The 26,941-nt window shown below is 44.8% G+C and overlaps 1 protein-coding gene across 1 annotated transcript in view; it reads left to right on the plus strand.

Annotated features, from left to right (window-relative positions):
- The first annotated feature begins 14,415 nt into the window (after window positions 1-14,415).
- The window catches only part of LOC8031610 (N-alpha-acetyltransferase 25, NatB auxiliary subunit), a 47,388-nt gene continuing 34,862 nt past the window's right edge, over window positions 14,416-26,941 (plus strand). The window contains exons 1-7 of the mRNA XM_029981798.3: window positions 14,416-14,511; window positions 14,867-14,952; window positions 17,319-17,457; window positions 19,534-19,833; window positions 21,871-21,951; window positions 22,535-22,646; window positions 23,390-23,473. Of these exons, the coding sequence (XP_029837658.3) occupies window positions 14,439-14,511; window positions 14,867-14,952; window positions 17,319-17,457; window positions 19,534-19,833; window positions 21,871-21,951; window positions 22,535-22,646; window positions 23,390-23,473 (875 nt within the window). The 5' untranslated portion in view covers window positions 14,416-14,438. The remainder of the gene's footprint in view (window positions 14,512-14,866; window positions 14,953-17,318; window positions 17,458-19,533; window positions 19,834-21,870; window positions 21,952-22,534; window positions 22,647-23,389; window positions 23,474-26,941) is intronic.

The raw sequence follows: 26,941 nt of genomic DNA on the forward strand, positions 1-26,941 counted from the left end.
TCACGCCAGTCACCGCCCTCACGCCCCTCACGCACTCATGGCCCTCACACCCCTCACGCCCCTCACGCACTCACCGCCCTCACGTCCCTCACGCACTCACGGTCCTTACAGCCCTCATTGCCCTCACTCACCCTCACACTCGTGAATTTTCCTGATTCAGAAACTCACTCACCCTCACCTCACCTGTGAAGATGAGGGTGAGGGAGGGTGAGTGAGGGCCCTCATGAGTGAGGTTTGCCGAGGTTTGGGCGACCAGAAATGCTCTCTGCGACCAGATCCTCGCGCTCCAAATCTGCGACCGGGCACTCTATGGCTCCGTCGTCGAACTGCCAGACTTTGTGAGTATAGAGGAGGTTATGGTGCGATTCCCAGCTGCTACGACCAATGCCCAAAATAGTGCCAAGAATACAAAAACGCACGAGAGGTTTAGTCACTTCGTTCACGTCGTTCATGTTTTCTGTCTTGTACGGGGAAGCGGCGCACCCTTGAGGTGATAGCTGGCAACTGGAGATTGGGGCGGTATTATCGGTATACAGGAGGCTGTGGTTAGGCAGAGCTTTGTTTCGGTGTCTGCGCCAAGCTTGAAAAAAGGGTGCTGAAGCACGCTTTTATCGTCCGGTGGCATCACAGAAACGCTGCGATCGTACTGGTACGTTTCTGCCTCAACTAAAAATGGGGTACCTTTTCTGGTGACGAATGGTTTTAACACTATATTGGTCCATATGTAGAAAGGTTGTGGTTTTGATTTCTAAATTTTGACCGAGGCAAGTTTGTTCCACGGCATCTTCTCAATACAAATGCATGTGTTTGTCACCTTATAATTTTGTGGATGTGTTGTATTCCTTGGCAGGCTGTATGCTCTATGTTTCTATCGTCGTTGATGTTTATCGTTGTACAATGTCACCGCTACTGTGGCTCGTCTTTTGTTTTTTTGTATAATATGTGAATTCGTGAGAAGATGGTATGTCATTTTAAATTAATTTGTAAGAACTTTGCAATTCCGAAATTTAAATGAGGTTTGGACATTATAACCTTTGTGAATTTGTGAGGGGCCCACATGTCCCAGTAAAGCCATATTTTCGGTGACTTTTGCTTCTTTTCTTGCCATCTTGTAATGACGGATGCCAAATAAAATATGCAATTTATTTAAAAAGTCAATCAATTGCGGAGACTACGCCGTGTCCTCGCACTTTAGGTTTGTGGGTATATGTTGGTTGGTGCCATGCTGTAAAAATTTGTATAAAAAAAAATTGGTAGGGGGCATTACGGGGAGAGAAATATCACTCGTGTACATTGCCTCAAACCGAAACTATCGGGTAAACAGCGGCGCTGTCGCAACCGGCTTCGCGTGCAGAGCCGGCGGTAAGTGGAAGGGATGACATCACTGACTCTCTTTGCCTCAGTATTTCTCACACGGGAAGCATATTTTAATGTAAATTTCTCAGTATGATTAGATCATGATGAGGTCAGGCGTAAATTATCCACGTGAGGCAACCAAGAACATTAAAAAATTCAAAAGGTTAATTAAGAGTGTTTGGTTAATGAGCTCACTAATTAACCAATTTCACCTCTTCTCAAGTGGCCTCCATGGTTTTCAACTTGAAAACAAGGCTAAAAGACCCCTAACGCAATACGTTTTCTTTTAATTCTCAACCATCTAACCTGTCTAACCTATTTTTCGGTCAATCTAACCTGTCTCTCTAACCAAGTTACCTATGTCGCCTAACCTATCTACCTGTAAATCTATAAATAGATCTATCTATCTATCTATCTATCTATTTATCTATCTATCTGTCTAAGTACATATATATATATATATATATATATATATATATATATATATATTTATTTATTTATACATATATATAATCTAAACTAATCTAAAAAATCCCCTGTAGTTGCCACTCGTGTGACAACATCGGTGAAGCATCAGAAAGTGGCTGCCAACGGTCGTTTTTTGTGCACTAAAGTGTGCGCTCTAGAGAGACGGGGAATATAGAATGCTGACCCTTAGACCTCGTTCAGTGAGGTTCGGGAAACGAGCTGTCCTCGATAGTCGTAATGGCACAGATTCTCGAACAATCAGCATTTCGATTACGGTCACCTCGGACATGCTGAGGAAACAGTTCCCGGAACAAGACCATTAGCAGTCATGAGATATTCGAATCATAAATTGAGCTGTAACATGATTTGAGTTTCCGATGAATCTATCAGTGCTTTTATCGAGTGTATGTATTTCTCCTCTTCGTTATAATGGCTGTATCGTTTCCTCCCAGAAACAGGGCTCGCTTTTTGCTTCTTGTTATTGTTTGGTATACACTTAGAACCACCCCCTTCACGCTCTATTGCATATTGTTGTTTTGTTAATTAGTACCTGAAAGAAGGAAATACCAGTGCGTGATAATTACCCGATTATGTATATGGGACTCGCTTGAGAAAAGTTTACCCGTGGCAGGGCCGTAACCAGGGGGGGGGGGGGGGGGGGGGGGATAGGGGGTTCTGACCCCCCCCCCCCCCCCCCCCCGAAATTTTTTTCTGTGTACGGCCCTGGTCGGTGCACTGGCAGCCAGCCGATTTTAATCTCCACCTCTGCGCACGCGCAGTGGCGCCGGTCGGCTACCGGGTACCAATCCGGGACCGGATCTCCGGTTTGCTGTAACTCTCCATTATATGCCACCGATGCACATGATTCATAGGCGAAAATAAGACAATAGACACTTTCAAAATGGGCCGCCGTTGTCCCCGAAACCCCCCCCCCCCCCCCCCCCCCCCCCCCCCCCCCCCGAAATTTTTTTCTGGGTACGGCCCTGACCCGTGGTGACCAAGTGAAGGAGTTTCTTCGATAGGCAAACTGCAGTGGTTTGAACGGAGTAGAGTAGAAAAGCGAAAGCTCCAGCTGTAGCAAACACTGATCCTGGGTTCGATTCCCACTCCTGCCTATTTTGACCTGGGATGAGCATCGTACAGGTGTGCTGTCGTGTACCAGTGTAATGCACATTAAAGACTTCGGGGTGGCAGTGGTAGTGCCACGCTGACTAAATTGCTCACAGCTGAGACACCAGACGCCCATTAGACCAACTTCCCGCTGTCTAAACATAAACAAAACACAATTACTTAAAACAATTGTGAATTAACAGTGAAGCAAGCTTAAAGTTTGCTCGTAGTATTCATGCAGACACTTGAGATCAGGGGAACAAAGACTGGAGCGTTTACATCGGAGAGAAAAAACGTGAGAGTACGACAGCAAAGTGGATAAAATGAAAGCAGGTGCAAAGTAGGCGCTTTTGGTTGGCCATGCGATGTAAATATGAAGGAATTTATCCAGGGTCACCCCTGCTGCTTTTCAAGGGGTGTAGGACAAAATAGGTCCCGGACAAAATGTTTCCGGACAAAATGGTCCGGGCGAATTGGGGATTATGGTCCCAGTAGATTATTTTACACTTTGGGCACTCTGATAGTTTTCGTGAACTGCTACTCCGAAGCTTTATTCAAAACTCATGTGATGTATAGTTTCTAAGCATTCAGACCTTTTCGGTGTACATATTTCAGGAAACACCTAAATGAGCCCATGAGTTCGTTAAATTTCTATTCTCGCTTACTCGGGCTCTATGCCCTGACAAAGCTAGAGCCTAGAAGTCGCTACCGTATATGCATACGCGTAGACTAAAAGCGCGAGGTCGCAACGCGCACTTTGAGCTGGAGTGGGCTAGCCGGTGATAACATGCACAAAAAGGTCGACGAACGTTAGTGCATTCTGTTTTCAGCACTGTCCAATCAGCTTGTAGCGTCGGCTGCACTCTTACTTTAGTGAAACTAGTATAGTTGTGGGATAAAAATAGTCGCATCTTGCGAAAGTATTTTCTTAAATTTCGAATTAGCGCACGGGAGTGTCAAGAAAACGCGTGTATATAGACCGACACGCGAAGCGGCTGTTTACCAACACAGCCGGAAGGCCGCGCATGCGCAGTATCTATGTGGGCAAAAGCGCTCCGGCTCTCCGTGTTTTCGCCATTGCGTTGTGTGGCGTGCGCTCGTTGTTGACGTTGTAGGGACGCTTCTAGCTTTATTTCTGCGTCGTATTTTCTGACAACGCATATCGTATGCTATGCCCGACTATTTGAGCTCGCTACCGGAGCCTGAGCGGCAACGGTATCGAAACAAACTCTGCGTGGACGGCGTTGACGACGAGGATCCGTACGCCGTAAACAAGGCCTGCTGGACTTCCGACGTGAAGTTGATGCCACCGAAGTCGACGGCTCAAGTCGTCGTTTATTTATTCTATTTATTTATTTCTTTTTTTCACCAAGCCAGTTCACGGCCGACACGGTGCAGGCGTGCCATTGTCTCGGGGCCTACGATTACTTCGATTCGAGGACTACGATTACTGCCGGCAGGATCGGCAGACTGTGGGTCTGCGGAAGTGTATTTATTAATTAAATAAATACACACAGCGTCTTCAAGTCAAGGTATGCTATTTATCCCACCCTCATGAGCGCAAGGAATGACAAGCAGTAACGCTTTGTCCGTTCTGCAGTTTTGGTGGTAACACGTTACAAGTAACGGCGTTACCAGGAATGCGTTACTTTTTTCAGTAACGTAGTAACCTACACGTTACTTTATTGACAGAGTAACGGGTAACGTACTTACGTTACTATTTCAAGTAACGTAGTTACATTACTCGTTACTACTTCTCAAGCCTTAAAGAAATTACACTTCAATTTTTTCCGTGTTTTTAGGCGTGAAGCCATGTTTTTCTTTGCGTTCTCTCTCATGAGTATTTAGGTGAAACTGTAAAATAAGATAAAGTAATTATGTTCAGTTTCTGCATGAACATAATGTTTCCTGGTATATGAGCTTATGCACACCTGCATCGTCAAAACCGTAAAACGTGTTAAATCATCATTTAAAAAGTAACGCAGAAGTAACGTGCGTTACTTTTTATCGGTAGCGGCAACGCGTTCCTTTTATTTTTACGTAACGGAGCTCAGTAACGCGTACCTTTTATTTGCAAGTGACGAGTAACGTATTTCGTTACTTTTTTTCGGTAACGCCTACAACACTGCCGCTCTGTCGCCGATCCCCTTCTGCTGGGCAGCACGGGCGTAGCGAGCCTCCGACGAGTGCTTGGCCGGTGCTTTGTTCGCGAACACCATGGAAATCAAATCCAGGTGGTCTCGATCAGACAACGGTTTCCCTGCACGTACGCAATCCTCGGGAAGGAGATTGAAATGGAAGCCGCACTTGCCTTCAAGAAAGTGCTTGCCGCGAAGCGACCATTCTTTTCAATCCACGGATATTATCCACCTTCTATGCCTTTCAGAGTCTGCCGCGAACTTGTGGAAACTCACTCCGCTACTTTTTTCGTACATTTCGGTGCAATTAATGGCAATACAGCTTCGCGGCATGCTGAAATGCTATGACGCCCATGCGAAACATTCGCGCTTTTGCCCACACCACTCGGCTCCGTCGCGATCGCAGCGCCGCCGCAGCTCCGTGGCGTCAAGCCCGCGTGTCGGTCTATAGAATGAATCAAAGTCATTATCATGCACATACTAGATAGTTGTGATGGCGTGCTATGGAACCTTTTTTTTTTTATTTTCTCGTGCTGAAGTGTCAATTATGAAGGACGCGTATATGTTACTTCTATATTATACTTTTCTCCTTGGCTCAACTACTGGCATGCAGTGTGACTTAAATTGAATATATGAACTTTAAAAGGGTTAACTTTTCATAACTTAAGCGCCTTTCCCACTCTTGCGACCGAGTAAGACCGAGAGAGACCAGACCGGTTTTTAAGCCTTTGGCGACTTCTTAGGACCGGATGCGCTGCAGCGGAGCTGGTCCTAAGAGATCGCAAGAGGCTTAAAAACCGGTCTGGTCTCTCTCGGTCTTAGTCGGTCGCAAGAGTGGGAACGGGCCTTTAGGTATTCAGTAAAACATTATATTTTCTCTATGTTCAATTTGCATCAAATACAAACAATCGACACACCTCAGTAGAGCTAGTAGAGCTGGTAAACTATGTTGCCTAATTTACCCAGGGCCATTTTGTCCGGGACCATTTTGACCGGGATGATTTTGTCCGAGGTCATATTGTGCAGGACCATTTTGACCGGGACCATTCTGTCCGGGACCATTTTGTTCAGTTCCCCTTTTCAGCATGTAGTCCCCTTCGAGCCGTTTCTTCCAGCGAGGATTACAATAAATTTATCCCAGCTGTAAAAAAAAAATTTAAAAAAAAATGTTTTTAGACATGTGAGAAGGTCTTTGTCCATGGATAAGACATGAGCATATTTTTCTTTGTCCTTGATTCCCTTATGCATTCGCTGCTTTGTGGCCTGGCCTTGAGATACAATTCATACTCTGGCCACAAATTTAACGAACGACCCCATGATGCCTGCCGCCAATAATTTATTTAGTTTTTTTTTACATATAAAGTTAAAAGAGACTAGGTAAAATATCACAATGCAAGCGCTATTTTACTAGCCTTTTTGCGTTTATTAACTTGCAGTGAATAAGCTGCGCCCATCATCATCGATAGCACCCTTCGTGACTCGCCGTTCCGAAGCGGCCTGAAGTCCCATGTGCGAAATCCGTGGGAAAATGGCGGTCGTTTTCCTCTAGTTTGAAGGGTTTGAGGTGTGCTTTAATGATACGCTGGAGATACAGATGTAGGGAAGATTTCTTTTACTGAAAACAGTTGTGATGTTTGCATTTCTGTAAGGCACATTCATTCAACTAGGGAAATTTGAATGCTCCTATGTGCGTTGATGCGATTGGCTGAATTTGAAGCCGAACACGTTTCCAAGAAAAACTCGACCCCAGGGCCAAGAAACGTTCTTCGAGACGAGTCATTGGGTTTGAGATTCTCTCACCGGCGTCCCTAGTAACCCTAACCGAGTGGACTGTGATTTCGATAGGTGCAGCCTGCGTGGGCGCAATTTCAAACACTGCTGGCGGCTAAATTCTCGTCTTTTCCCGCTAATTTTTTTATTTTTTTTATGGTGTATGTATTTTTTGTAGGACATTGAGGAAGCCTTTTACCGCATTTGAAACACACTCAAAAAAGAAAAAAAGAAACTGTAATCTATTTTTGTAGGGTACGCGCGCAACAGAACGAATGCTACTGAAATGTTAGTGGTCGTTTGCTTGTTTTTCGGTAAGTTTTGACGGCGCCGCCCGATCTGCCGCGTGTCAAACGACAAAGCGCTTAGCTCTCGGAAGTAATTTACAACAAAAGATAGCTGAAAGGCTGGCATTTTTGACGCTCACAAATAACGTGTTTACCGATGGACAGGACACGGACATACACTTTAGCAAGTGTTAACATTCGAACAATAAATTGTACGTACCACACGATACAGCGTTATCTGAAGAGAATTTATTTGAGCAAGATCTGAAATAACACAGTCGCAGTCGACGACAGTCACTTCTTGACGATCGGACGGAATCCGAGATGATTTCGTTTGGGGCAAGTTTTGGAGGGAGCTTCCTTTTTTCACACCAGTGCCAAGGCAATGGAATGGGCGCGACTGACCCCGATCCGAACAACTATTTTTTGGCAATGACTGGGAAGGACTCTACGCGGTTTATCTCAGGGAAGGGGGAGGACAGTGGTGAATTTTCGCAAAATCGCGTCGAGCTCCGTTCTACGTCCTTTCTCTCCTTGGTTTCCCGTGAATATCGAGCAGAAACGCTTGAATGGCAGGCACTTGCCAGCCTTATTTCTCGCAGTGGAACAAAATTCCAAAAAGGGTACGCAGCATGCATAAGAAAAATTAAGTGGAAACTTCCAGGATAAGGCCAGAAAACTTCGAATGAAAAACCGCAAAACATCGGCGGAGGATCGCGCTGAGCGGGTTTCCACAGTCCAAGAGAGCGGCAAAAAATTTCTAGCTGATAGGGGGCGCGAGAGTCGCACCAGCCGCATCAGCATCAACAACGTGGCGGCGGCCTAGGAGCATTTTTTGGAAAGGTGGATAATGATAATGATAATATTTATTTGCACTTAGAAAGAGATGCCGGTGAGAGCAGAAAGACCAAAGGTCCATGCCAGAGGCCTGCAGCACCAAAAGGAGAAAAAAAATATAAAGGAAAAGAAGGACGACTGGGAAATCCCTATAGTGAGTCGTGGCCGACAACGCGGAAGCCCCAAGACCAGCCAGCGGTGCAGGCGCCCCACTGCACCCTACATTCAGTGGTCACGGATTAGAAAGGGAAAGATATCAAAGTGTCGCAGCCGTCAGCTGGATTTTCGGAGTTTATTTTTGATGAGATATAGAGGGTCTCTCAAATTTATTTTAATCTCAAATTAACTAATTGCCATTCAGCGATGATTGGAATTATTCAAAGTGCTGCCCTGCCAGGCTAACTGTTAAACAGCCTAGAACTTAATCTGCCTAAACGGGCGACTTGTCTCCCTTCTGTATATGAGAAATTTAGCCAGTGCAGTACAACCTCCAGCCTGGGGTCTTTAACCACGCAGTATCGTACGATGCTCATCCAGATCGAAACCGGCAGAGTGGGGATTGGACCCAGGATCTCTGGGTTCTGTAGCGCGAGCTTTCGCTCCACGTGCTCCGAGCTGGTGTGTGCTAGCCCACTCGGCCACCGATCGCATAAATCAGTTTGTAACATGCAGAGGTGCCGGTGTGTGGTGCATTTAATATTTCAAAGCATAAAAAAAGAGTCGCTTAATAAAAAAAAAGAGAGTCTTATTTTTAATTAACCAACGTTCAGCTATAGTTTCTTTCGCGAAGCTATCGAATGGCTTTGTGGGCGATTGCGGCGGTTATTATGACAAAAACGGATGGAGGGAAACTAGAATAAAACGCACAACAACAGAATCCCCCCCCCCCCCCCCCCCCCCCTTTGTCATTTTGTGGTTTCTCGCGAGCTCGGGTGAATTTATGTTTGTACTTAAAACACTGCACCATCTAGGTACACCCCTGTTCTAAATAACATCGCAATCTGCCCTTCAAAGCTTCAAATGGCTAACGTGCCATCGGCCCTGATCGGGCCCACGGGGCCCACGCTGTAGTTATGTCCCAGACAGCACTTGGACATCCCCAGGATATCCTCAGAACAACCATTTGAGGACATTATGATGTCCTGAGGATGTCCTCAAATGATCCTGGAAACATCCTAAACACATGCTATTGTCCGGCCTCAGGACATCCTCAGAACATCCTCAGGAGGGCAGCCAAAGATTTTTCTAGTACATTTTTAAGACAATGCACTGCAGGTGCAGCTGTTCACTGAGCTGTTAGGGTGCTTTCATTTTTATTGTTTCTATGCTTTCTCCAACTGGATTTTGAATCGGAACATGCCTGCAAGAGCTGCCTGCAAAAAGAAATTCATCGTTGTGCACTATTTTAAAGTGAAATTCACACACTAATTCTAGATTACTAGTCAGTGAGAGGCTAAGAACACAGGGCAAGGGAAAGGGGGAAGAAAGCTGACGGAATGCTGAAGAGGAGAGAAGAAAACCTCTCCCCTCCAGCATCCCGTCTGCTTTCTCCTCTGCGTCTTTCTTTGCCCTATGTTCTTAGCCTGTAACTATGATCATGATCATGCCATTCATTATTGCAAACAAAGGTAACTGTTCAAGAAATACTTTATTGGAGAGCAAATGTCATACATTACTTTTTTCAATGTCTGCACCAGACATGCAGTCTTGCTTCGCATCTTGGCCAGCACTAGTTCGAATAGTCAGCGGGATCTAGAAAAAAAAATCAATTCCATAAGCACTAATAATAAAAACAGGTAATCAGGTAACTTACCATCATGTGGAACATCTCCGGCTTTTGACTGCAGATTTTTCAGTTTCTCTCCAGCGCGGCGCAGCCACACTTTGAGGATGGTCTCCACGTCAGCTTTGTTTGCACACTCATCATTTGCTTTCACTGCCCCTGAAACATTGATTTGTGATGACAGTCACAGCAGAAAACAAAGATAGTCTAGAAAAGAATCACAATTGTTGTCAATAAAAATAGATGTTCCAGAAAAGTACGTCCCTTAGTGCTAACACAGAACTATATATACATGGCTATGTGACCCCCACAGCAAAGGTTTCACCTATTTGAAAAAAACTATGTTCAGAAAATAGTATCATTCTCCAACTCCCGAGTCAGGTTAGTTTGTCAGTTTTCATGTAGAATCAGTTTTGCTTAATTTTACCGCCAGGGCAAGAATATTCAATGCAATCTGCGTTTGACGTTAGCTCTGAACCCGACAAGGCCCTTGTATAATATTTTACATAACTAGTTTAGTGAGTAACTTAGGTGACTCGCACACGACAAACAAAAGCGTCTTACTGTAAATGATGTCTGCCACATTGAGATCCCGAAACTTTCCTTTGCCTTTCTGGCCTACCCAGCTGAAATTGCCAGCCACTTTCTGGTATAAGCAGGACCTCCAAGATGTTCCCGGTAGCAGACCCCATGGATCTGCCACAAAGGCCAAGGCCAGTGAACTGATGCAGCTAAAAAGAATGTATTGGATTACATGGACGTTCTTATTAAGTCAAAGGTTAGAAAATATAACAAGATTGAGAATCCTTCATACCAGAAGCGTTCCTTTTCTTTCATCCCAAGATAGACTCAGTGATATATTTCTTCTTCCTCAAATCGTCGTCTTCTTCTCCTTCGCCGTTAATGAGAATATTTAAAATTTTTAAGCACCAGAAACCAAATAGCCAATAAATATTAATAAGTAAATAATAAATAAATAAATAAATCACTACTAAAATAAATAAAACAAAAAATAAAAAATGATTTTATTAGAAAATAAATTATAATTAAAAAAATAAATTTAAATGTTTTTTTTTAATTTTTAAATTTTTTTTGTTTTCTTTATTCTTAGTTGTCGTTTATTTATTATTTATTTATTAATGTTTATTGGCTATTTGGTTTCTGGTGTTTAAAAATTTTAAATGTTCTCATTAACGGCGAAGAAGTTGAAGATTTGAGGAAGAAGAAATATAGGACTGAGTTGTAAGTCAGCGCTGCGAGTCTGTTTCCTTCTTGTGTGCCTGTGAGTGTGAAGGCCGGTTCAGACACTTGCGTTTGAGTGCGTTTGACTGCGTTGCGTCGAGAACAGAAAGCGAGTCACCGATGCATCTGTGCTTCGTATGAAGCGTGGAATCCTATTCAAGGAATCATCTTGGCACGCGATATAAGCAGCAGGGATGTCCTGGTTTCTCGCAACCGCAACGCAGTCAAACGCAGTCAAACGCAACCGTCCGAACCATGAAGGCACCCTAGTCTGAACCAGGGTAGGGTGCCTACATGTCTGTCTGTCTCAGGGTGAAGACATCCATTGTTGCAATCAATGTGCCAGCGCGTGATGCTCTCGCGCACTCGTGGCGTGACATGGGTGGTAAAATGGCGTCCATACATTAGCCAATGCTACGCGCTCAAGCTGAGTGACACCGGTTTGCGCGCACTTCAAAATGCATAAAAAAACGATTGGGCGGAAAAATGGCTGAGTTGTCACCACTCAAGCAAAAGCGCGCCTGTGTATGAAGGCACTCTAAACCAGGGGTGCTATGTTGCGCTTTTTGCACTCCCAGGAGACGTGGAAGAGGGAAGTGACGTCAACGACACAGCAAATGCAGATTGGATGTTGACAGAAGAAAACGAAATCAACACCCATTCTGCGTTTGCTGTGTCGTTGACGTCACTTCCCTCTCCCTAGTCTCCTGGGAGTGCAAAAAGCGCAACATAGCCCCCCAGGCTTAACTGTCTCCGCGCTGTTCAATCCAAGCATGAATTACCAACTATACTCCGTTTCACCTTATGTTGTACCGCAAACAAGGCTAGAAGCGCGAGCTCATAGGGTTGGGAGGTACTCTTAACGCACGAGAGCTTGTGCCGCCGAGATGTGCCCTAGAGCAAGGAGCTCGCGCTTGTAGCCTTTGCCGTGGTACATACATCATAAGTAGGGTGTGTACTTTCCGGTGTTTATTTGTGAGAAAAATCGGCGGATGTTTTTCGGTGTTTATTTATTTTCGAAACACCGGTGTATTTCGGTGGAACGTCTCACGACGAGGCTAAAATCGGTGATTATCGGTGGAAAAAAATGCGATTGGTCACAGACAGAGAGTTCCAATTTTATTCACATATTTCATGCACTTCTTCTCGAGGAAGCATCTATTTCTCACACTTGGTTATTATAGTAGATGCAAGCATACTTCGAGAGGCTTGCATCCGTCATGGCAGCACGTTCCTTGCGGTTCACAACCCGCAATTTTGAAAACGCACGCTCCACATTTGCGCTGGACACAGAAAATCCCAAAATGTCCAGCGAGGCTTGGGGCAGTAGTGACCAGTCAGGTAAATGAAGTTTCCAAAATAACACTGGATCAACGGTGCTATAGCATACTGGCGGTCACAAAGAAACTGATTCTAGGTCACTGAGCTAGCTCTCGTCTCGGAGGACCAGCCGATAGGTACTTTCATAAGGCACAAATCCCTCTGGTAGCTCCACGTTTATGCACGGGTTAACAATTGGCACGCGGAACCAGAACGAAGATTCATCCATGAAATCTGTAGCGTACGTAGTCCATCTTGAGCTTTCCGCTTACTTCCCATCCTGGTGGCCTTCTACTTCGCGTGACGACGAAGGGAAGCAAGTCTCACGTCGAAAAGCCGCAAACGCGGGACGGACGCGCCTTCTCAAACACGTCTACAATTTTTTTTTACAGAACGGTCCTTTTATATACAGTGAAAAACCCCCACACCAACAAAACCTTTTTTCCGTTTCCCCAAAAGCCCGTGGAAACAAAACAGATAACAAGGAACGCATCTCAGTTCTGAAAGGTCAGTAGCCCCATACGACACGGATGTTGGCAGTGTCTTCCAGGAACTACAGCAACCTCTGAATACATGCTTGCACCGACATTACTTGGCCAGAAACAATGGGGAAAGGGCACGTGAGAGCGTACTCTCCACTGCGTTAATTTTTCCACAAAAGGGGGCCGTGGGAGACACAATGAAGGAGAGGCGTGTGAGAGCTTAGCTTCCACTGCGTTGGCTCGACGATTTTGACCCCCAGAAAGGAGGGCGGACTGACGCCACGTGCAAGCCATGTATAGACACTAGAAGAATGCAGGATCCACGAGATAACACGTTTGACGAACCTCTACGCGGAAAGGGTTTCGCTCGACGCTAGGTCGGAAACGTGCAACGACCGGTGTTTTTCGATTTTAACCAGGGCGAAAATATCCAACCACCGGTGTTTTTCGGTTTTAACCGATTTCGTATTTTCGTCACCGACGGATGTTTATCGGTGTTTTTCGGTTAAAACCGGAAAATACACACCCTAATCATAAGGTGAAACAGCATCTGCATTATCAAGCCATCATCAACTTCGAGCATGCTTACTTCGAGGCTATTTCTGTTTCTGTCCTGGCTTGGCTTAGCCAGCTTAGCCAGCTTAGCTTGCTTTGGTCTCTCAGATGGGTGGATAATTGCAATAACGGTACGCCGTGTAGTAGGCGGTATCTTGCACCACCTAGATTGAATCTTGCCATGGGAACTGAATTCCTAAATACTGCGCAAGTACAAAACTAACAATAATTGTAGTGCGTCCTGGCTTTATTAAAGGAATTGTTTCATCAAAGCTATCGTTAAAAGGTATCCTAAACTTACATAACTACATGTAATAATTTGTTTGTGAAATTTAGTTTAGCATTTCATTCATTTTTTTTTTAACGCAATCAAACTGAGGACGGATATATTACGTCTGCTTTGTATCCTTCGTCCTCAATAAGACCTCAGAAGGATGTTTCTAGGATGATCCAGCGACTGACGTTCTCAGGATGTCCTGAGGACGTCTTTAAAACCGTGAGGACGTTTGTACCTTTTGAGGACGTCCTGTGGATGTCGGGTGCTGTCAGGGGTAGTTCCTGTTCATCTGGGCTCTTGAAATAAACACTTCTAAGCACAATGCTACATCTAACCTAACCTGACATCGTTCATGTGCATATTCAAGTGCTCGTCTGCTACTTATTGCGCAGGAGTTGCAGTGACGTCAGAATTTCGACGCCGAGCTCTGATTTGCTTTGAATGAAAGGATAGTGGGTAGATCCCAATTCTAGACGCTTCAAGGTCTACCAACTATTTTTTTTTTGTTCTATCAGCCAATAAGTGCGCCATCGCAACCCCTCTTCAAGAAGCAGACGAACTTGCGCATAAATTTTAAAAATCCGCCTCCCCACAAAAAAAAAAAATAAATAAATAAAAAGACTTGCACTGACATCACCCTTAAAGATAAAAAAAAAAAAAAACGGACAGTACATTGAAGTTTTTATGACTGCGATCACCGACTAGACTGCGTATTTGTTTTCGTTTTGTTTTTTACATTGGAAGCAGAAGTTTCGCCAAATATGGCGAGTCTGCCGACTGTCATCGGGAAACAATGTGCACCGCCTTCGCAACATGGCGAGCATGGTGGTCGCACGTTCGCACGCAGACTCGAGCATCAACGAGAGGCGATTGCGACCCGTCTACGGTACGTGAACGCCCCAGATTTTCACCCAAGAAACTTAAGAAGTCAGATAACCCAATGTAACCAATACCGCTCCCCTTCCGTCGACGGTCACCTCGTCTGAACGCGGTCGCCGCGTCGTGCACATGAGCACGATCGCCCAGGGTGGACGCCGCTCGCCGGACATCCCCTTGATAACCGATTTATTTCGAAGTTAGCGTGCTTTCAACGAGGCTACCTGTCGCCCCGGTTTGTTCCTTACGCTATAACCTGTCAGGTCCCGCCAGAAATTGAGGGGTTAACCTAGAAAATACGATTTGTTGTGCGACTAGAATTGGAAAGAATGCATCGTGTGTCCAGCGTTTCTCCGCTCTTCCAGACTATTTAGACAATGGGAACCACAAGAAAGCGCTGCAGGAGGCGGAGAAGCTGCTCAAGAAACAAAAGGATTTTTCCTGCGCCAAGGTAAGCGGAAAACAAACAAAGAAATTGGAAGCGAAAAATCTCCTGCGAAGTTTGCTGCCGGTGCTCTAACGCAGACCGCGCGCCGGCACCTGTAGTCATTTAGATTTTTACCTTCATTTGCTTTATGAGCGCGGAAAAATTTATCGCTCTTTAAAAGTGCCTAAGAATAGAAAAAAATATATGTTTCCTATTTGAGTTTTTTTATCCCCTGGGTCATTTTTTTTTATGCTTTTTTATTTGGTTTAAAATGATGTTGTGTTCTTGGAGTTGTTTCCTGCTTCATTCTGATGGCAGAACGATACTTAGTGCACCGATTAGCATGCGGTGATATTTTGTGTCTTGCTTGCTTGCTCGATTGCAAGAAGCCAGCTTCTCGGTATCTCTGAGATTTCGTCGTTTCGACGTGGTTTGTCTTGCTTTGCGCAGGTGTTCGCCACATTCATTATTTCAGTTCTGGGGTCCCCTTTTAGGGTTATTGTTGAGGTTATTCTGCATTCGTGTTACTTTGACTGTGGCCTTAGAATAAGTGTGTTATTAAACATTCATTCTATATGTCTTTTGCTTGACAACTTACGCATTTCACTGACACCGTGCTAGCATGTGCAGTTCCATGCAAAGGATTCACTACAGAAGGTTTATATATACCACGGAATGAGATGAAAATGCTCAGCTGCATACCACCTCAAATACAAGCTTGTTCAACTCTTGAAAAAGTCTGCCGTAAAATAGCTAGCGCACGGCATCCGATTTTCAACAACTTCAGAAACGTTTGGAGAATATAAAGTTACATAAATTTAACGTTCGCAGGCAGTCATCCCCGAGTATTTTCTTGATTGTCTCATGCCTTTTAGTGGTGTGCATATTTTCAACATTGTATGATCTGTTTAGCTATCTTTTTTATTGCAACTGCAATACAGGTTGTGGAGCACATATAATGAAGAAGAAATGATATTTCTTATTAAGAAGCACTAAATAGGTCCCTGATGCATGGGAGATTAAGGGGAAATTGGTGTCACATGGGACGGTAAAAATAGATGTTGTGGGTTACATTTTAATTATTGTTTGTTATTTTAAAGTCATTTATGCATGGTTTATGGATGCTGGATAGGGCAAAATGTCCATTACCATCAGTAGGAAGAACATTTTTTTAGTCTCAAGCTTTTGTAATTCTAATGTGGAATGTTTACATGGCTTAAATTGCACTTTTCGCATCAGTGGCAAATGCAGGTTTTATCAATCTGTGGCAAAAGTACAAGCAGCAAACACAATTTGATAAAGCTGGCCTCTGAAGAGCATTAAAGGGGTACTCCATAGGTTTTTTGAGCTACCTCAACTAACTATATTTTCTGACTCCTCGGCCTTTACCCTTTCCAGTATGTTATTCAGTATCCCGAAATTCATCTTAGTTATTGTGAAATCGGCAAATGAAAATGATGCAAAAACCAACATTTAAATATACCCACACTTTTCAGTGCCGTGACGTCAGTGGCAGGCAGGCTTGCTAGTCGAGCAAGCAGTCTAAAAAATAGCATGTGCCAATCCTTTGTTCCGTGCTGGAGCGCAGATACTGGAGCGAGCTTCCAAAGCATTCATTTGACACCATGAAACTGTTTCGAACCAGTTGGGAACAAATTCTACAGTCCAAAGAGTGAACCTCTGCCTTCCACTGATGTCACTTTGTCGTTGTTGCCACTAGAGACTTTCAGTTTGAAAAACACGGTGAGGACCAAAACTGTAAATTCAATAACTTTGCGAAAAAACAATATTTTGACCTAATGTTTGTGATACCACTTTAACAATGTTTGTTGGTGAGCTTAGCAAAATTTCAAACAAATCGGAGACACTGAAAAAACCTGTTGAGTACCCCTTTAAAGGTGGAAGTGTTTCTGAGATCTGAAAGTCTAGATGCATTGGGGTAGTACGAGAACAAAGATTGCCTTATTTTTATATTAACTCTATAACTCATTAAACCAATAGCTTAATCCATGTGTGTGCACGTAACACATTTGTTTGATTCAGTGAATATGTAGCTGCGTTTATTGAGCTCACAGAAAAGAAAGTGTCACATGCATATTTGATACAGTCAAGTCTAAGTCACTTTATCTTCATAAAATTTTGAGCTGGCAGCTTAGAAACAAAAATCATTCTGCTTACGTTTGCCCAAACATGAAAAACTAGCCCAAGATATGTCAGTAATAATTGCATATGGGTTTTTCGTTGTTACTCACAAGATTTCTAGCGTCCATCTGTTTTGGATTGCTTGCAAAGAAACCGCATAGGGAGCATCAGAATGGGAGCTGACATTTCTCTAGTTGGTATGTCGAATTGTTTTTGGTGATATCAAACTCCGAGTTGTAATCCCGCAGGCCCTCAAGGCCCTTGCGCTTGTGAGACTGACCAGGATGGATGAAGCGTATGCCACGCTCAAGGAGCTTCAGCAGGAGGCAGTAACAGACGATCCGACGCTCCAGGCCATGACACTCTGCTACCGAGAGCTTGAAAGACGTGAGTTCCCCTCCTTGCACCTCTAACGTCTTTCAACTCTTTGTCTTGTGTGTTGCTTTACACAAGTGCGTACAGTTGTTTCTGGGACAGTTCATAGACCTTTCTCGTGTTTTCTGGGCATTGCTTGTACCTGTGCAAACAAGCACTGGGCTATGTGACATACTATGTGGCATACTAGTGAGTGTGCCACATTGCAGAGGGTTGACGTGTCCAAGCAATCACGCGGCAGCTCCTGCAGTCATGTCTTTATGTACTTGTCTTCTAGTTAACTGATGGAGGGAGACCTTAAAAGTAAAGCCTCGGGCATGTAATAGGAATGGGTGATCAAAATTAGAATTTGAGTGTAATGATAATGAAAAAGAATGGCAGGGGCCAAGATAAGACGGGTGGCAATGACACTTTTAATTCAAATGCTCTTTCGCCGTTCATATAAAGGGAGTGAATCATTTTTACCTACGCCCTCTGTGTCACAAGCATAAATGGTGGCAGTCAGGAGAAAACTATTCTTTAGAGGTGGTGGTATCGTTTTTTTTAGTTTCTATAAAGTTAAAGGGCTAATCCAAAAAAGAGGTCTATTTCTTTTTATTTTCAAGATTCTGAATGACTACTCACATTTATGCTGTATTTAATTGTGTGCAGACATGATTTTTACAATAAAGTGCAGTATTTCAGATCTAAAAAAAAAATTAGGTTTTGTGTTTGTTTATACAGCCTGAACCTAGTCTGCCTCAACGGGCGACTTGTCTCTCAGCTGTAGATGAGCAATTTAGCCAGTGCGTACAACCGCTAGCCTGGGTCTTTAACGTGCACCACGCAGTAGGCATACATGATCTCACGCCGGTACGATGCTCATCCAGATCGAAACGGGCAGGGGTCGGGATTTATTTCAGATCTAAGGTACTATTGACCTGTGTTTTTAGCTGTAGTTAGGCTTTCATAAATGCCTATCTACAAGTTATAGAGTTTGTTTCCTACCTTCCTTTTAAATGCTGGTTCCATAACCAGCCTTGGCAGATTGTAATGTTTCATGACCGACAAAATTGGGTTTATCCCTTTCTTGATGCAGTTGGTTCAGGATACCAATTCCTGGCAAGATTGGGTTTTGCCCAAACACAGAGCACTACTTATGTTAAAAATATGGCTGTGCAGATATCAAATTTGTGACTGCAAATCGAATAAGAATATTTTAATCTGTCTGTTAATTGAATTGAAATATTCTCAAATAAAACATTTTAAATTAATGTTAATTTAACATAGATACTTTAAGAAGCCATGGCTGACAGGCTTTTTTAGAAAGCATACATATTAGAAGGAAGAGCTTTATTACATAAGAAACGTTTCACACGCTCTTATTGAAAAAAAGAAAGTTTCAATGAGTTGGGTAAAACATAATGTAATACGGAAAGTAAAGCAATGACCACCCTTTTTATTTAAATGTAATCCGAGATTTTCTTTTCTATCAATGTCGTTTGAAATCAGGGGTAAAACTATAATCATAACCCAAGAAGGCTCACCTACGATAGCGAACGAAATTTCCTGACACGTCAGCCGTTTCTCCTGACACGCTGGTGTAAGGCAGTGAAGCTCGACGGTACAAAGTGAAAAATTTTTAAGACATTGTTCCTCTTTTTTAAATATTTGGACAACTCAAGTACTTTGCACAACAAAAGTGTGCTCCGATTCTAATCGATTAGCCAATAATATTTGCGTAGTATATGAAGTTTAAAATATCTGCACCCCTCTATACTTCGTTTCGCCGTAACTGGGCGAACGGCAAAGGCTACTACAGTCCTGGCGAGCCAATCAGCACGTCGGAGGGCAACACCCAACTAGACTCTACCCTGCTAGATGCGCGCAGCGCCGTCGAAGTCGCAGGCGGGAGAAAGGGGAAAGCCGCTTTTGTTTGAACTTTGAGCGATAGGCTTCACATGCTTTGCTGCCGTCACTCTCGTTCACTCGAAAGAACCGTAGCATTAGCTCTTTGCCAAGTTACAATAAAATGAAATATAGTCAGCTACAGATTTTGCCTCCTGAGCAGATAAGAGAGCCGCTTCGCTTCCTCCTCCCCCCTCGCAGCGGAGCTGATCGTGGAGGCGTACGAGCGCGCCTCGCAGAAGGAGCCCCAGAACGAGGAGCTGCTGACGCACCTGTTTATGGGCTACGTACGACTGGGGCAGGCCAAGCAGCAGCGCCACGCGGCCCTGGCCCTGCACCGGCTGCGCCACAAGAACCCCTACTACTTCTGGGCCGTCATGAGCCTCGTGGTGGAGGCCGGCCAGCCGGACACCTCAGCAGTGGAGCGGTCCACACTGCTGCTCCTCGCGCAACGCATGGTCGACAAGTTCGTCAAGGAGGGACGCCTCGAGGCCGAGGCCGGTGGGTGTTCGCGTACCCTCGGTTACCTGTGTGTGCGACGCGGCTCCGACCACCACGTTCAAAGTCTCATTCCGCCCGCGCATCCAAAGTTGTTCCCGAACACCAACGAACGACGTCACCTTGGTCAGAGGGTCACGCTGTCGTACGTCACAACCCTGCCGGTTGGACGTAAAGTGGTGGTCCACCGATGTTTTGGGGACGCCTTTTGGATTGACGGAAGCGACGGGGGACCCAATCCGCCGAGCGGGTGGGGTGGGGAAGGAAGGTAATTGGACGATTACTGTTACAAGAGGGTAAATGAAGATATCCAAGTGCCTGCAAACTAAATTTAAACTTCTGAAAGGGAGAATAATCGATCCTACTCACTTGGCACACATGGTTTGGTCTATTTAGTGTTGTAAAACAACCATAATCAATTTTTAAAGAATTTAAAAAAAAATTATTGCTTGGTTTGATTGACAGTTGAGGCTTTAAGGGACCCTAAGAAGGCTTTCAGGGACCCCAAAGGGTCCCCGGAGCCCCGTGTGAGAACCACTGGCACAAACGTTCTGAAAAAATTAACGTGAGAATGCGCGTGTTGCTGTCGTCGCGGCGTCCCAGCTCCTGGCTGCCGAAGTTTATTGTGGTTTTTTTGCGATTCTGAAGTCGGTCCTGAAAACCTTTCGGGATAAGCAAGGACAAAATGCGTTGTGCCTGTGGGAGCTCATTCCATGACAAGGACATTTTACGACTTAACCACTATTTCGAGATAGCCGTGTTTGAGTTAACAAGGTATTATTGCATTTCACCTACTGTGTCGTCACCGCACATAATCCTGAAAAAAGAAGGAGAGAGCTGCCTTGAATGGCCTATTCTTGACAAATGGCTTTCGTGAAAAAAAAGAAAAAGAAAACCAACTTGTAAGCCAGAAATTTTTTTTTATCAGTAGCTGAGCACTCATAGGTTGTCTCACTAGAAATGTTGGTAAGCACGAATACCCTGTCGCTGTCCCTTTACTGGACTGTCTGGAGAATGACCATTTGAGAAGTCGGGACACTGGAGGTTACAGCTTAAAGGACACATGCAAAGGAAAAAAACATTTTTTTTAAGCGGCTTAGATGGAAAAAGGACGCCAGAAAACGATTTTGCAACGAAGAAAAAAAGGTTTTTAGAGCTATATTTACGGCGCAAAACGAATTTGTAGTTGGCGCCCGCGGGCACCGCGGAAAGGTGGTCCGTATCTATCACATGACTGGTCTTTATTTATCACGTGGTGCTTGCGTTCTTTCGGAAGCTTCCTATGGCCTCTAAAAGTAACTTATTCATCTTTGTTTGAAGTATAACAAAAAACTAAGATGAATAAGTAACTTTTACAGCCCAAAGGAAACTCCCGAAAAAGCGCAAGCAGACGTGATAGACCTGTGCGCCGGTCAGACAACGGCGGCGGCGCCCCGAAGCAGACAAACTTGTGCGGCGGCGGCGACGGCAGCGTGGAGAAACGCGTTGAAGCGACGTTCGCACAACGCTCAGCGTGCGGCGGCGCGCGGGCCTACCACGTGACCAGCGGCGGCTCCCGCGAGCGCCAACTACAAATTCGTATAGCGCCGTAAATATAGCTCTAAAAATTTTTTTTTTTTCGTTGTAAAATTGTTTTATGACATCCTTTTTCCATCTAAGCTGTCTAAAAAAAATGTTTTTTTCCTTTGCATGTGTCCTTTAAGATACACTGGAGGTTACAGCTTAAGATAATAAGAATGTGTGCACCAAGTACACTACGACGGCCAAAATAACTTAATAATAATAATAATTGCCTTTATTTCCATCAAAGATGCGGGAGACCGAGTAAAAAAGCTGCTATAGAGCAGCTTGACGTGTCCTCGACCCCCTAACTTGCTGCGACTAAGCGACCCATTTCATTTTGTCTCTTCTTGCTAGTTTATGTTTCGGGGTTAAACGTCAGCCAGCACACTAGTTTTCTAAGCATGTACATAAAGTTTTTATCATAACCTGAAGTGATTTTTACTGTTCATCTTCAACTCTTGCTTGAATCTTCCACAGAGGTGCAGCTGTACCTGATGGTGCTAGAGATGCAAGAAAAGTACCAGGAGGCACTGGACGTGCTGGAGGGACCCCTCGGAGGTAGGACCACGTATATATTTGCTTATTTGTTACTGCATTCACAAAACAGTTTGGAAACCGTGAACCACTATCTCTACTAGTGCCAGCTATCATGTCATCCTTCAGCACCATTCAGCGTCCCGGAAGAAACAGGTGTAAAAGTCGGATGTTTCACACATGTTAAGCTGTAATTTGTTCGAGAAGCATGTCTAGGGGTGGGTAGCTTAGGTGAATGTCATTCACAACTTGATGCTTGCAAAACATAGTAGGACTAGCAAGTTAAATCAAGCCCAACCTGCATTCACGCAGATGCTCAGTATTTTCAGTAGGGCCGTCTCCTACTAGCATTTATTTTGCTGACTACCTTGTTATAAATATTTTGAGGGACGGGCCCGTCTTTTCTTTCTCCTGGGCATTCAATTTATAAATGAGTTTCCTATCTTATTTTAGTCCAAGTGACAGTTGTGCCTGAGGACTTTCACACAGTTTTGCTGTTGGGGTGAGCCCCTTGCAAAAACAACTTCTTCGTCATTCGTACGTGACGAATTGGATACCCTAATGACGGGTGGAGGTGATGCATTGACGTGGCTTTCTCCTCTCTCAGAGATCCTGACCTCATACCTGGACTTTGTGCCTCAACACAAGGTGGAGCTGCTCTCCAAACTGCAGCGCTGGCCACAGGTCAACTCGATCTGCAAGTCGCTCCTGCTTGACAAGTGAGACCCCTCTCCCCGACTCTGCCGTCCAGCTTTGGGCGTTTCAATTGAGTGCCCGGTTGAAAAAACATTCATACATTCCCCGGCTACATGCAGGAGACATCGTTGTTTGGTGTCCGTTGTCGTATTACCCGTTGTATGGATTTTTGCCCTGGTATTACAGGAGTACTTGTTTGTAGACTCCATTAAGTTGTGAATGGTGTAGGTTCTTAGACTTTGACTCCTACATATATCTCTGTACACTACCAACTCATCTGGAGCCAGGCAGAAGCGTATAGCTTATGCTACACATCTGTCATAAAGTTGATTGCCGTGCTCAGTCGTTTACTATATTCAGTAACCGGTAATGCAGAAAACGGGTGGCGATTAGATGAAAAGTCAGCCTTAGTTTGGCTCCGAGTATAACTACTGAGAATGTACAGGCGAGGTAATGAACTTTTGATGTCTTCAAAACCCTTGTTTCCAAGTCTCAAGTTCTTAAGATGTGGAAGTTCTTAGTTTGGAAATCAGATTTCGTGCCCTTTACCAGAGATTCGGTGGTCCTTTGCTTGTACCAGATTTGTTGTGGGGACGGTGCCCGTTGGATGCTCGAAACAAAAAATCTAGCTTGTTCTGTGCAACATGCTCATAGCTAGGTCCATTTCGTGGCGCAGTTCCCGCCACTGGTGCGTTATCCGGAAAAAGAAACGGTTTCTCGGTCAAGAACAAATTTATCTCTCTCTCAAGACGGTTCTGTGTTGCAGCCCCGACCACTGGCTCTTCTACCAGCTCTACCTGGACAGCGTGGAGAAGTTGCAAGCATCAGGATGGACTCCAGAAACGCAGAGGTGAGTTTATCGCTGTGCCTCAACGGGAAGGGAACAGTGGGAATCTGTTTTTCTCGGACGGAGAGGCAGTGCTTTGCCAAGTCCAAATAAAAGGAAATTACTTGGAAGTCGAGAGATTTATGGTGTAAAAAACAAGTTGGAAAACATGAGGTCGGAGTGCAAGAACTGTGCAGGCACAGTACTGTCCCCTGTCTACTTTGTCCTTGCCTTTTTTACGGTTCTTTTTATTTTTGGGTCGGATTTCCTACTACTCTATGGTCACTGACAAGATGAGAACGGCAGGGAGGAGCTTCAGTTGCCTCCAGCGCGACCTTACTAGCTTCGGTAATGCCGCGGCGTCTCACGAGCATCGAGTGTGCATGCGCAACCAGAGCGCTGCGCAAGGCAACAGGTGCGCGCCGGAGGCTGGACGTTCGAAAGAGACACCTCGTCATTCTTGTCCCGTCCGTGAGCGTGGGTGCTAACTGACCCTTTTCCATGCATCGCTAGAAGTATGGCGCCCAGAGCGCTTCTCCCACAATAGTGTGTTTAGCCTCCTACCTCGGCCGTACATCCAAAGTGGTCTCGAAGTGGCAGCAAATGACGTCGCAAAAGCCGGAATGTGATACTGTCCGATGTTGCGATCCAGGCGCTTGGTCATAGAAATGCTGGGTAGAAGTACGAACAAACGCAAGCGTCGCTGTCATCACGGCGTTTCAACTTCTGGCCGTTGAAGCTTCCGCGGACCGCCACACTGGAGAGCGACCTGCAGCAGAACAGGCGTCTTCCACTACCAGTACTAGTCTTGTGCGAATAGTGGATTTTGAGTTCAAAGCGAATTCGAAGCGAATAGTGGGTTTGGCCGAATATTTTCGATTCGAATATCGAATAGTTTTTCCACGCCATTCACTACCATAGCAAATGCTTAGACGAAAACCCAGCTAAACCTGTGAAGGTTATTCCACTTGTTCATTTATAAGCTAAGTTTAATCTATCTATATTTATGAACTGTGACCTCAGAAGGTCTGATGTCTTGGGATGACAAGTAAATGACGGATTTGACATAAAATGAATCCTATAGAGATGGCCAACTATACCAACTGAGTGAATTTACAAATCTTGCTATATAAAATAGTCTTTCTTTAATCTCGAGTTAAAAAAGAATGAATCGCACATGATGAACACAGGTTGTGAAAGCGTCTCTGCCTAACATAGTATACTCTTGCATAAAAGTTTAATTTTGAAACTTTTACTACAATGTAGATATACACATTCACAAAGTTTCCATTTATTTTCAAACATAGTCGGCACTCGGGTGCATTTACAATTACGATATTGGTTATCGCGGTGGGTTACCCCGTTAAGTGCGCTTCTCACCGAGCACCGATGTAATGCAGAAAAGCAACACCCGAAGAGCTCACTTTTACGGGTTTGGCTCCTCCGCAGCGCACCGGTGCTTGGTAAGAAGCGCACTCAACGGGGCTAACCCGCCGCAATCAACACTTCGAAAAACGTGAATAGTGCAGTTCTTTTCGAAGCGAATATCGAATAGTGTATTATTCGGAACTACTATTATAAATTTCGAATATTCGCACAACCCTAACCAGTACCACTGCTGAGACACCGCCAGGGTTGCGGCCAGCGACAGCGTGACACTTGGCGGAAAGCGAGGAACCACTTTTTGGACGCGGTGAACACACCGGTCGGAGGCGCGATCCAGGCACCATACTAAAAGCGAAGACTTGAGAAGGAAGGTTGTTAAGATGGAAGCTTGGGCTAATTGATTATTCATAATAGCAGCAACACGTGCAAAAAATTTAGCAGTCCTGCGTTAATTCACTGTATAGTCACAGTGATAGCTGCGACATCGCTGTGCATGTGGTTGGGCATCGGCATTGCGTTCACACACCATGGGGTGCGTAAGCAAGAGCGCTCGGAACAAAATAGACATCTTTTTTATTCCAAACACTTGTTTTGTTCCATTTTGTTCCTAACGTTTTTTGTTTTTTTTCAAAAGTGCGTGAAAGTGTTTTCTGGCACGAGCTCTTGGCATTGACAGTGCTACGACAGCATTTTGTTATAAACAAACTCATGTTTACAAACAAACCAGAGCGCCCCTAGCGGACGCCACCGACGCCGTGCATGCGCGATGGAGTGTGAACAAGAAGCTCACTGTCGCCCACAAACAAACCATTGGAATGCAATGTGGTCGGCGTCACTGTGAGTCCCCGAGCTCTTTTTCGCATTGGAATTGTTGATTCTACATCTTCCTGGCAATGTCTGACTACTTTAGCAACCTCAGCGAAATTAACGAGGCTCGGTACCCTGCAAAACTTCCCGTGAATAATGTGACATGCTGCGATTCATTGTGCCTGGGCAGCGCAGAATGAACGCTAAAGCCTAATTAGCACAATGAGATTCTGCTTGCTATTTTCAGTCATGACGTCACTCGTACTGCAAAAGCATGTTTACAGACATGAGTAGCTGAAATTGCCGACGTCGATAGTGAAAATCGCAAGCACGATCGGACCAAATGAATCGGACAGAACAAGTCCATGATGGCCACCGGTAACAATTATCAGCATCTTGCATCTACTGTTTACACCGAACCTACTTATTCCAACCAACCTTCAAACTTAAAAGTCTTCTGAGGCATGCACTTCTTACCGCAATTACCGGGTCAATTGGTCTGAGGACCGCTGTCATTTGAACGAGCAGATGACAACATGCACAAACATTTAAAAGAGCAGATGGCCGTTCGAACTTGAAGACGCACTGAACATAGTCCACAGGTGGTCCGCATAGCTTGGCGGTTTTCCTGTATTCATGTTGGAACAAACCAAATAAATCTGACGACCACAAGTATCCAGAAATTCAACCCAAAGTGCTTTCCGCATAAGCAATCGCGGTCCGACAAAGTCTGGTTTTTCTTTTTTTCACGGCCCCTATCCACGCTGTCGGACGAACCGAGCAGTCAAAAAACGCATAAAAACGCATAAAAGCTGACCTTCAAGCTTTCCCGACCCTTTTGGTACAGCTCCAATCGCGGTGTGTTGACGAGAAGGCAGGTTTTTGTCTGCTTTCCTCCAAAACAACACTAGAACGCACGTCCCACACGGTGACTTCCGCCTGCAGCTCCAGACCGGGAGTGCGCCCCACTCGCCATTACCACGCCGTGACATAACAGAGCTGAGTTTGTGTATAGGCCATTCTTTATCCAGAGAGTGCACGCAGCGGGCATTGGGTACTACGAAAGCCCTAAGTTTAGAGCGGGTTATTAATGCTCTGGCATAGCTCAGTAATAATGTCTCTGTTTCGCGTGCAGTGGACCCAGGCTCGATTCCCAGGGGCAGCGGGCTATCTCGTTCAAGGATTTTGCAACTTAGATGTTAGACGACGGACGCCGTACATCGCCAATTACAACAAAAACCACTACAGCATCAACAACGGATGTCATTTTCAGTGGTGGGAAGAGCCCGCAACAGCAGT

This window comes from Ixodes scapularis, unplaced genomic scaffold, assembly GCF_016920785.2.
Source record: "Ixodes scapularis isolate PalLabHiFi unplaced genomic scaffold, ASM1692078v2 PGA_scaffold1__304_contigs__length_218370807, whole genome shotgun sequence".
NCBI lineage: Eukaryota > Metazoa > Arthropoda > Arachnida > Ixodida > Ixodidae > Ixodes > Ixodes scapularis.